This window comes from Siniperca chuatsi, linkage group LG17 (assembly GCF_020085105.1).
Source record: "Siniperca chuatsi isolate FFG_IHB_CAS linkage group LG17, ASM2008510v1, whole genome shotgun sequence".
Classification (NCBI taxonomy): domain Eukaryota; kingdom Metazoa; phylum Chordata; class Actinopteri; order Centrarchiformes; family Sinipercidae; genus Siniperca; species Siniperca chuatsi.
This window is the reverse complement of record NC_058058.1, coordinates 7,016,968-7,029,237: the sequence shown is the minus strand read 5'-3', so window position 1 is coordinate 7,029,237 and position 12,270 is coordinate 7,016,968. Positions and strand designations below refer to the sequence as shown.

The 12,270-nt window shown below is 40.6% G+C and overlaps 1 protein-coding gene across 11 annotated transcripts in view; it reads right to left on the bottom strand.

Moving 5' to 3' along the window:
* The window catches only part of pleca (plectin a), a 109,178-nt gene that overhangs the window by 62,064 nt on the left and 34,844 nt on the right, over positions 1-12,270 (bottom strand). For 2 of the 11 annotated variants that reach the window (XM_044171587.1, XM_044171590.1), the window contains exon 1: positions 10,716-10,895. The exons of the other annotated variants lie outside the window; for them this stretch is intronic. In XM_044171587.1, coding sequence (XP_044027522.1) covers positions 10,716-10,761 — 46 coding nt within the window. In that variant the 5' untranslated portion in view covers positions 10,762-10,895. Of the gene's footprint in view, positions 1-10,715; positions 10,896-12,270 lie in introns of those variants that run through there. 11 annotated transcript variants of the gene reach the window in all.

Here is a 12,270-nt window from a genome sequence, read left to right as displayed (position 1 = left end):
GTATCACTTAATCTGCAACACCAATGAGGCATTTTTAATTTGATTATGAGGAAAGTACATCATAAACTCAATCTTCAACAGGATGTTAGACATGACAAAGCAAAGCAGCACAAACCAGTTGGACAAAAGATTTAGCTGGTATTGCTCAAACCACTCAGGCTATAAATGTTGATCGGTATAAAAGCTTTGGAACATGAGCTGTCTGGAGGGTAACATAGCTAAAATGGTTGTCAGTATAGCAGCTAATGGATGCTCACAGGACTGTGCACCATGAGTTTGGCAAAACCACTAAGCCTTTATGAGAAAACCCCGTGAGGCAAGTCAGGGAGGCATGAAGCAGCTGCAGTGTCAACAAAAAAATGTGAAGCATTTAAAGTATAAATGCTGCTCAGTGCAAAGGTGGCAGAACTTCGTTTGTCTGAAAGATCACTGAGCTAAAATGGCTGACTTGGAAAGCAGCTAATGGATGACTGCACTTTGCCAGAGTTGCCAGTTTGCCAAATCAGATCATAAGAGCATCGTGTGATTAAGAAGAACCACGCCATAGCAACAGAAGAGGAGGAAATGTGAGAGTTTCTGTGTTTGTGTGTGTGTGTGTGTGTGTGTGTGTGAGAGAGAGAGAGTATGGCCACTGTAATGAGTCATGAAAAACCCATGGTAGGGTGTGGTCGGCCAGGAATGTCTGTAACCATAGAGACATGACACACCACAGAAATATGAGTAAATACAGTACAAGGCCAGAACAGTGGTCAGAGGCGATAGCATTGCTACTGGCAACACTCAAAACAGACTCGTCCTGGAAGTGAGAGTCTCTTAGTGGCTCATCACCACACAACCCTAACTGACCATCCAAAAGTTTCAGATGATAAAAACATCAAAAACCAGGCAAACTGGCAGCGTCGATACAGGATATAGTGAGTGCAGACTGGGTTTGACATTATTTTGGAGAGGGTGTTTTTCATGTTACCATGCACACGCATTGTCTATAAACCCGAAATATAAACCTGACCACAGGAACGCTAAGTTTCATTATTAAAAGGAAACTCCACTGAATATGTATATTTTGAGTATCTCCACTGTTTCGTATGTTCCCAACACTCATCGTTTCTTCACAACATAGCTATAAACACCACTGGAGCGCTGCTGGAAGCAACATTTTGAGTTATTTACTGGCGGTATGATCGGTATTGCTCAGTATGTTTACAACAGAGTGAATATACCGATCAACAGAAGAGAAGTTGATTATGCTGCAGGAGTACTGTGAATAATGTCTAGAAACATTTAGATTTTTGACTCATTCACATGTTTTTTTGCTGTGACTCTGGGTCACTATTGGAATCCATTGTAACTGCTGTGAATTCAAGCTGACTACAGCTGGAATTTTTCACAACGGAGCAAGCTGGAAACTTTTCAGAGCCACATTTTATGCTTACAGTGAGTGATACTCAAAAGATAGGAGTATTCCTTTAAGTTCACTTCTCTTGGCTTTCAGATTGAAAACAAAACTGATAACTGACATAAAAGCTGACCGGAAACGAGGGCGCTACACTGAACTTTGCAACCACATGGAAAATTTCTAGCAAGTGGCCAAAGATGATAAGCTCTACAACTTGAGAAGAGAGTGTATGTATGTTGGTTTGTTCATAGCTGAGGCCGTTATTTAACCTAGGGATGCTCTTGAAGATGGGGGCTGATTGAAATTGGCCTGTTTGCTCCAAAAGTAAAACATATATAAGAGGGGCAAATCAGTCATGCTTATCTGCACTGAAAAACCTAATTGAAACATGTCTAATATAAATCATGGTAAACTGTGTGCAGCTGACACAGCATACATAGTTACCACCTTTTCTCCATGGAGGCTTCGAGGTCTCCATCAGCCAGCTCTATGGCTCATTTAAATACCCTAATTCTCAGACTATGAACACTGTATTCTTAGATGCTAACTAACTACCAGAAGAAGAAGAAACTTTGCATACAACTGCAGTCATTGCGAGGATATCACCCAAGGGAATTTAAAGTAATGGGTAATTTATCTACCATGGTGCAACAGTGGTGTTTTTGACTGCCAGATAAGCAAGAACAACACTTAAAGGCACTTTGGCAAAGCCCTGGATGACACTCCCATAGTTACAACCCTCTTTGGTACAGGAAAGACTGTGGGGCCACTTTGTCAGCATGATATGTGTGGGATGCCATTAGTGGAGTCCTATATATCAGCTTTGCCCTCCTCATAAACCCAACAGTGTGACAGTGTGAAAGGGGCTACTTTAAAATAAACCCTTTCACTGAGCACTCCACCTCCCCTCTGTCCAGCTCCTGATCATGCCACTGTCTACATTCGCCTCTTCTCTGTCCTTTCCCAGATCACTCCAAGACTTTGTACCACCATGAGAATAATGCACGATAGTAACTACGATTTGCCTGGAGGGGAGTGGCAAAGAAGAGGTCTTGTGAGGAAAGAGGATTTTTTCATATGGCGGGGCGCCTCGCTGGCTGTCGACGGCTGTTTTGCCTGCGGCGATGGTTGGCAAACAAACAGCCCCTGCAGCTTTTATAACTTCATCTCATGCCAGACAAGTTCTGGAAATGGCACAAGGATGACGGCTTTATAACTGACAATTACTGACAAACTTAAATGTCAGTAGGAGGGATAAAAAACAAATTCAAGAGTATGATTTTGGCCTGATGCTCTGGACAGTTACATACTGTTAGAAGAATATAGTATATATATCATGTGTAGGAAACTCAAGGTACTTTAAAGCTCAGGCAGGCTTTGTAATACAGAAACATTTCTCAGAACATCTACGGAGGAATCAACAAGTCAATAAATATCGATTAATGCTGGAACAATTAGCTGACTGATCGATTAGTCAACTGACAGAAAATTAATCAACAACCATTTTGAAAATCAATTAATTGTTTAAGTAATTTATCAAGCAAAAAATACCAAATATATTTATATCACTGTGACTTGAATATCTTTAGGTTTTGGACTGTTGTTTCAGCCCTAATATCACACATAAAGTGGACGCTCAGAGTGACTGTCCAGCACATGTGATTTCTTCCTCTCAGCAAGGGGCTAAAGATTTCACTTGAGATACAGAAGTACAGAAACAAAGACAGGGACAGAGACAGAGATATAGCCTGGAGCTGCAGATCAGATCCAGTTGATTCATTTGGCTTGGCATCAGAGCAAAGAGTATGTCAGAAATAATGACAAACATCCTGCAGCCTTTCATGCCACCAACAACAACAGCACAGGCTGCCCAGTCACTATCATTATTATGTCAAATAAAAAGCTGTATTCATTTGAAAACCAGGTCATATACAAAGCTGGTGTGTAACAAGTGGAAAATGAATTTGGATCAATTGAATGGGGACATTGTGACAAAGAAAGAGACCCCAATTTTATAAAAATCTCTGAAAATACCATTGCATTACCAGAAACCAAAGGACAGAGTTTGATCTGAAGCACATACAGGAGGAGCTCACCCTTTCTGTGCCACCTGACAGCCTCCACTGGCCCGCACTGTCATCTGGGAGCCACAGCTCAAACCCACAAACTGTTTTAAAAAGGCAGGAACAGCCACTTACCTAGAAGAAAAAAGTGAAAGGAACAAACAGTTAGCCAATGCAGTTTTTTCCATAGTGAAATATCCTCTATGTCAAAAACATACTCTTTAAAATTTAACTGCCCGTAAAAATGGAAAGAAAGCATTTTAAAAACACACAAACACCAAGTGTTAGTGCAGTTGTTAATGGATTGAACAGTGCCAGGCATATTGGAGAAAATGCTTTTAATGGCATAAGATGCAGATTATTGTGTAGACCACAGAACCATTTTAAAGAAAGGAAAATAAAGCCCAATATCATGGTAATGGTTATGGTAATAGCAGCCGTCTTTATAGCATTTAACTCTGTGAATGCAATCTCATTAAGCCACCAATTCTGGCAATTTGTATCAGCCTGCAGTAGCTTCACTAACAGTGCCACCTTCTGGCCACTTCAGGGAAGGCTCAGATGCGGCAGTGTTTTAAAAACTTGTGGTTTAAGAGTCACCTCGTTTCAGTCCCCCAGCTGATTCCCCTTTCTCTGACAAAACAAAGCATAAAGATTGTAATTATGTCCCGCCGAGGATTAGAGAAAAGAGTGGATAATTAGAAAGCATATGTCAAATTACGGGAGCAGTTGCCCTTCTGAATTACAGGAAACCTGAGGTTAATGAGATTATGTAATCACATCAGCTAAGTTAGCAGGCCACTCAGCTAGGATCGTGGCCAGACTTATCAACCAGCATGACTGACAGCTCTAACAGGATTACACTGACTATTACTGAGGAATACAGGCCCGAAGCTGACCACACATTTAGTTCTCACAGACTGAATTATACACCTAGAAAACAAACTCTTCATTATACAAATAACTCAATTAGGACAATGGGTTGCCTTGGTTTTATTGGACTTGTTGTAGTCCATGTTTTCTGGTACTGGTTACCTTTTTTTAATCTCATCAATTGCTGAAATTACTCAATTGCCTTTACACATTTGATGAACAAATCTGAGATGTGGGTGCTATGACCCATAATGCACTCATACTGCATTCAAGAGTTCAGATCAGGTAAAAGGGTAAGCACAGTAATTGTGGTGTTTGTTATTTTACCAATGACTGGCCAGTGTTGCTATTGATGAGAAGATTAACACAAAATCTGAGTTTTGGGCACAATGGCTTAAAGGGATAATTGGCCTTTTGGGGAATTTTAGTATTTTTTCTACTTAAACCTGTAATACCTGATTGTTTGGCCACTTGGGTCAGCAGAAACAGGCTGTAAACATAATACGAACATATTACCACCTGTTAAGTTGATATGGCAAGCTTTTTAGCAAACAGTTGCTCATTTACACATGTAGCAGAGAGGGGTGTGTAAAGAAAAATCACTTTCTGGCCACCTGTATATAAGTATATGTCTGTAAGTCCAATATTTGCTCTGTTTTGGTCTCCATCAACTCCTGTGAGAAATATTGGGCTCTTTAGCTGCTAAATGTTAGTTGCTAACTTTGTCTGCCGTTCGGTGCTGAGCAGATACTGTACTGCTGTGGCTAAAAACAACGCTGATGAGAGCGGTGAGACTGAACCAGAACAAGCTGAAAGAGACAAAAACATTCTGTAGAGCTGAGGGGAACTGAGGTGGGCAATAATTCTGTGTGGCTTTGTCACTACGGGTAACCCCTTTCACACACAGTCATGTGATCCATTTTTAACCTAAAAATATTGATTAAAACCACTTCAGTCTTTTCATGTCTCTGCATGCAGTATACACTTTGCACAACATGACTGTAGTTATCCCATCTGGAGTGAATCACAACCCTGGCTGGACACAGAAACAGGTGAGGAATCTGAAACACGGCCGTCCACCAATTCCTGCAGCTCAAATAGCGGTTGAAGCATCTGAGAGCTACTAAATACTGCTGCTACTGAGACTAGGAAAGTGACATATGAGCCCTTCATCTCCGAGCATGAAAAACAGACAGGATGTATGCATCAGTAACATTCAACATACACTCGAATGGATGAAGCCACTTGACACGATACATTCAAGAACTACAAGTACAGAAATGTGACGATAAACATCTAGATTTCACACACATATTTAGTGCATTCATGAGTATCAAATATTTTAAACTATGACCCCCTCTGCTCTGTCCCAACTGCAGCAGCCGCCTATTTATCTCCTGCATTGTCCTCGTGGATCATTTCATGCTGGGAAATTCTTGGCAAGCAGAAAGTGCAGCAGTGGAGGAAAGAGAAAACGCTGATGTGATGCTGGACTGGACTGTTATCTGCAGATATGAAACAGAGCATGACTGCAGATACACATGCAGAGGATATTGTGGCGAAATAAGGAAGCAAATCATTCATCCCCAGATTACAGATTCCAATCTGAACCATGTACTTATAGCTCACCAGGAAATACACATAATGACCCTGTCATGATGTTAACCTTGTTGTCATTTTACTTTACAAATATGGTTAGGGAGAGCCCACATACTGTTTCTGTCCAATTGGAAGCTGCAATCAGGCCTATGAACCAAGGCATCATAAGTGAGTTTCCCTTCATGATAATTGGACCAGTAATATCCCAAGTTAATTAAATCAAACAATATAAAACATCACCATAAATGTATTAATTACAGCTTTGTTGAAAAGTGTGCCTGTAATATACATACGGTGTAGTGTCTTACTGATACTGCTATCACTTACAATGTCAAAACAATGTCGTGTATCACCGAAATTAGGAAGCACTTCCTGTCTGCCTCCGTTCTTGTCAGACACAATGGTCTGCCCTCGGGGCTGCAAACGTGGAAAAGACAGCTGATGACCCAGGATCAGCTGCAGGGCTTATTGGCAAACAGGCTGTCAGCTGTTGTCTGTTCAGCACACTGTATTGACAGTACATAATAACTCTTTATACAGTAAAAACAATGGCTGACCCTGCCTGAGCACCAGTCACTGGGAAAGAACTGAAAGAGTCCAACAAAGACTGGTGCCATCATTAAACACACCTGCACTTGACTATCAAAATACAACTAATTTTAAAAGTGGTGCTGCCAGTATCAGGTAATAATGTGAGCAACATGGTTTAAGATGTTCTGTATGTTATTATTTTCTAGCATCATTATGTCTGAGCGTGACAAAAGCAACAAGTAAAAACAAAAAAGCTTTCCATCATTGGTTGCCTTCTTTAAAATTGATTATATTACAATCATTAGTTAACTCTTCAATCAGTAATCAGTAATGTATTCTGATTACTTTGTCTGGCTATCAAATCACCTGAGGCAATATTTGAGTATGAAAGTGCTGGTTCAGATGACAAAAGGTGAAAATTAAAACTTGCAAAGTTTCAGCAGTGGTTCCTAACCTTTAACATCCAACCTAACCCCACAGCCCCATCAGATAGTTTGCTTACAAGTTTTCACGCACAAAAATCACAACACTTGCTGTTAAGGTGTTACAATTGACTCAGGTCGATGAAAAAATGAGGTGTGTCCTGTGCAGTTGGCATATTGTATGGTTACTGGTTATTGTGACAGTAAGTATACTACAGATCACCATACTGTATTATAGTATTATTATTATTATATCTTATTTTCCTCCTGAACACAAGTATGTGCACTCACCGGCCACTTCATTAGATACACCTGTACAATCTAATGAAGTGCCATAAATTCTGCCTTTACAAAGAGAATAATGTTCAGTTTTGAATGGCACTATCAGAGAAGTATTCATTTAACTACTTTATTATTGAGTTTGTAGTTTGCAGTGGTGTTGAACTGGACTGCATTGTATTGAGGGGTTTATCTAATATTTTGGCCACTCCATTTGCATACGAGAGGGAATTAGAATATTAGACACCTATCAATATAATGCATTCCAGTACAACACCACCACCCACTACGACCTCAATAATAAACAAAGAATTACTACCTTTCTGACAGTATCAACAAAAACTGAAAAATTATAAGCTTCGTAAAAGTATTTATGTAATTCATGGCAGAGCTGTTGTATTGGACTGCATTACATTGTATAGGTGTACCTAATCAAGTGGCCGGTGAGTGTATATCACTTGTGTAGAATACCTTTCACTATTTTAAATGGACTTTAAAGATTCTCACTTCAACTTCAAAGGTTTTCCCAATGCAAACATTTTTCTACAATTTTTCTTTTATCACATTTAAATCCCATGTTTTTGTACATACAGTTACAAATATAATAATGTTACAATTATTCTGTTACTATCTAAACTTGTGGGCAATACTGAAGTATCTCTAAGAATTCGGTGTCTGCAGAATTCAAAAGTGAACCTGCCAAATGTCTGCAAGCTACTTTGCCTCTTTGCCACGTACGTCTGTAACACTAAACTGTTCAGAGGTCAAGTGCACTGACCCCTGCTCTGAACTTCTTTTTTACTGGATATCCCTGGTTTGAACCTGCACTGCTTAAAAGCCCCGCCACCTTCCTTTCACCAGCACATAACCTTCAAAAAGCATCAATCACAACAGTGCACTGTTTGTGAAAACATGATAAGGCATAGACAGAAACCCTGGAATAGAGGGAGTGTTGAAACACACAGAGCTACAGACAAAACTAATGGTAGAGCTCCACAAAGGCCAAAGGTTCAAACAGGTTAAGAGTGCCAACAGGCTGGCAGATAAGGTCATAGTTAAAAAGCAGAAGGTGTTCATGTTGTTTTTGTTAGTGTTGTAAAATGTAACTTATTTAACCAGATACCCTCCCTCTTTTGCAAGGGTTATCAGGCCAAGATGGCAGCATAAAAAGCTGCAGACAAAACAAAGCAAAATCAGACAACAGACAAAATAATACTAAACAAAAGATAACAGAAAATAGAAAGAAAAAGAGTCAAGTAAGTAGGAAAGTAAAGAAGAAAGAATGGCTTCAAAATCTCATTCAATCATTCAGCAAATGTAGCTAAATGCAGCTCCTTGGAATTTTTTTCCAAAAAGTCGTCCTCAATCCTTGTTCAGAGATCTGCATAAGCCTGAAATGAGCTCAAAATATCTGGGTCAAGACCCAGAGTGGGCCGGTAGAAAGAGGTAAAAGAGAGAGGAATAGCATGCTGTTTTAATGGGTAAATTCTGCTGTCAGTGATAAGTCACCAAGGCCACACATCAACAGTGGCCTTGCTCTTCTCAACACATACAGGAGATCATCAACAACTTGTGTTTAAGAGCTGATTTTCAGTGCCTGAAAATAGCTGACAAGAACTGACAATGGGAACAATGGTCCTGAGGTGACGACATGCTTACAAATGAACTGAGCTGCACTGAGTAAGCAGCAGTGCCCAACATATTAAGTAACTCCATTGGGAGCGCTCAGTGAAGCGAGGGAGCTTTTGTCTCCGGAGCCCTGGGGAAAACATTCTCAGCCTACCCGAGTGGGCAGGACTCCTTCAGATCCCTCTCCAGGATCATTTAAAAGTATCTGCCGCTCGGAAAGCTGTTCCAAAGTGTTACCACATTTCGCCAGGCCAAAATACTCCAGACAAACCTCAACTCCACACAGAACGGCTTTTAAAAAGGCTCTCCTTTGGGCTGAGCCGGTTTCACTAGTCTGGTTGGGTTCTGTCTCCTCAAATTATAGGCTTTCTGTCCCTATAAATGTCAGTCAGTCTGCTGTTAATCCTTTAGTCATTGAGATGAAGAGGGAGCATTGATTCAAAGATTGGTGTAAAAGTAGCACACTCTCCATGGCCTGAATACCTGATAAACTAAGTCTGGAAATATGCAGACAGTAGTACCTGCAGGGTGTGGGAGACAAATGGGAGGAGAGGAGAAGCATTTGAATAAATTAAGATGCCTTTGGGACACAAATTGCTGAGAATATCCATACAGTTGGGTGGGAGTTTGTGGGGGGGGTTTAAATCACAAATTAAATATATAATGGAAAAAGGGCCTTTGCTTTGCAAGTTGGGCAATTAACAAATAATGGTGAAGTCCTATTGGGTAAATCAATTTAATGTGTTGGCAACAATATGTCAAACAAACTTTTATCACAGTTGGTTTGCAGCAAACTCAGTAGAGAATAGGGTTGGGTATTAGAAAATGTACAATATTAGTGCCGATAGGATAACCAAAACAATACTCTCTTCAATATCTTACTTAAAATTGCTGCTTCTCTCTGTTTTATATCATAGTAAACTGAATATCTGTGGGTTTTGGACTGTTGGTCAGACAAAAAAAAGACATCTGAAGACAACACGTTGGACCTGTGATTCTTTCACTTTTTTTGACATTTCTTAGACTAAACGATCGATCGATTAATCTAGAAAACAATTGGCAAACTATCTGATAATGAAAAGAATCATTCGTTGCAGCCCTAATCTGATCAAAGAACAGGTAAACAAGATTACGAAACTGACCAGACATCATCTGATCATTTCACCAGCACTAATAGAGAACTAATTTGAAAGAAATGGGACGTTCAAAATTATTGTATCACTGGATTTCTAATTCTGTGACAGTGAAGTAAAGTAGTGAGACACCTGTAAGTGAGAGAGGGAGGTGGGAGGAGCAAACGTTGCTGATGTAAACTCTAAATGTAAGACACATCTAACCATGCTGCACCCTGACAAGCAGCAGACAAGAACAGAGAACAACCATAGATGTACGCTTCTAACCAGGCTTTCTGCACCAACAGTCCCATACCTAACTGAGGGGCAGGGCAACACTTGGCTGTATCACTGCTGTTACCGCGGCGATGCAGCAGCAGCCGCTCTGCAGCAGCCGATTCTGCTCTGCATCCCCCAGCGCAGACGCATTCAATGTGCCGCATGCAGCAGCAGCAGCAGGAGCAGCAGCCTCCCTCAGCATCTCACACACACACATGCTCGTAAAAACACATCACCTAAGCACAATCATTACCCCTGACCTCTGGTCCAACCCCTTTAGTCATGCTTGGACACAAAGGGGAACAAAAGCTCTGCATTCTTTTTAGCCAGGGAGAACAGAGGATTATAATTCCTCCATTTAACTCAACAGCCCTGAAACCTTCAAAACTGAACTTTTTGTGCAGCCTGCATCCATACGATGAGGAAGTCCTCACCAGAGGGGGATTATGGGAGAACAAGGCGGTCCCGAAAGTATATGATGGTGATGACAACAGCCTGAGGAAGAAAAACATTAAAAGGGCAAGAGGAGTACCTTTGAGAGAGCTGATCTCATGCTGGATAGACCTTCCAGGATCCATGCTAATTGTCTCCCTGCGCGACTGCCTCAGGCTCCAAACAGTCGAGTCTGAGCTCTGCAAGGTCAGCTCAGCACTGAAACACCACGCTGGAGGATGAAAACGTCTCTCTGCTAACGGCAGGCTGTTTCTATCCCGCTCTCCCTCCCTCTCTGCTGTGCTGCTGCCACAGGAGTTGGCAGCTTAGTGTTTTTGTTCACTCCCTTTCCCTCTCTCCTGCCCGCTCACACACAGTCCCTGTCAGCAGAGAAATTGTGAAAGAAAGGAGCACACTTCCCTCCTTTCCACCTCCGACCCCTCCCTGATGTTGTCCCGTCTCATCCTCGTGGTGTTCAGGGATGTGCCTCAACCAATAACAGTCACGTTCCACAGTCACATCACAACAGTGCGTATAGCAGCCAATGCAAGAGTATGAAATGATGACTGTTTTGACTGAGAGGTAGGAGGTGATAGGGAAAAAAATGCTGCTAAAAGAAATCATTTATATCTTAAGTAAAGATATAAATGTCCTGATAAAATACTCTAGTAGTCTAGGAGATAAAATAAACCATTTACTTTAAAATCTGGTGTTATAAAACTATGAAGTATTTTAAAATTAAAATATAACATTAAGGTAAATGTGGCAAATAGTCAGTGGTTGGTTTATTTCTCCTCCATCAGGACAACAGTGTCAGTGACTCAGCATTGTCTCCACCTAAAATACTCTTCCACTGGACTAGAGGAGCCTCTCTATTTTTCATGAAAAGTGCTGCTTGGACCTCGGAGGGGTTCAGATGACAGAGCACTTTTTTAGGAAACTAAACTTTGCAATCTGAACAAAAATGTTATTATTGCACTCTGAAACATTCCCTTAACAGCTAAAATCACCAATTAGAGGTGCAAAACAAATTCCTACAAATTACTCAAAATGAAATTCAGCTGTCAAGACTGTGAGTTATGATTTCTCCACTCCCAGGAATTGACAGTTACATAAGTGATAATGATAACTGTATGTACAATTGAATCACATCTAATTATTAAATATATTTTAAAAAGATATTAAGAGAACAATCCAATCAATTAATGATAGCCAATAGGCCAAAAGAGTCATTAACATTACATTGTTAGATCCTGGACAGTATCATTGATGACAGCCAAGGTTATGCTGACTTTGACTCAGCAGTCTCATCAAGCCTCCAGTGACTGGCTGGTGTTATGCTGTGTCGTGCCTGAAGTCAGCAATACTGAAAATGCTTTTTCCTAAGTATGAATAGACTGACAGAGAGCATATGCATGTACACCTTGACCAGAAGTGGAAAACATGACCTATATGTGTGCAGTATGCAAATCTTTAGAGCTGTACCGGGGAAACTTTCCCAGTTGGTGGCTCCAAATGACAGGTGGATTTTTTTTTACTAAGAACAATAATTCTGTTAGTATAAAAAGTTGCAACCGTAATTATTTTTGTATACAAATGCACTAATGTATGCCAACTGACTTAAATATGTTCATTACTGCACATTAGCTCTTTTT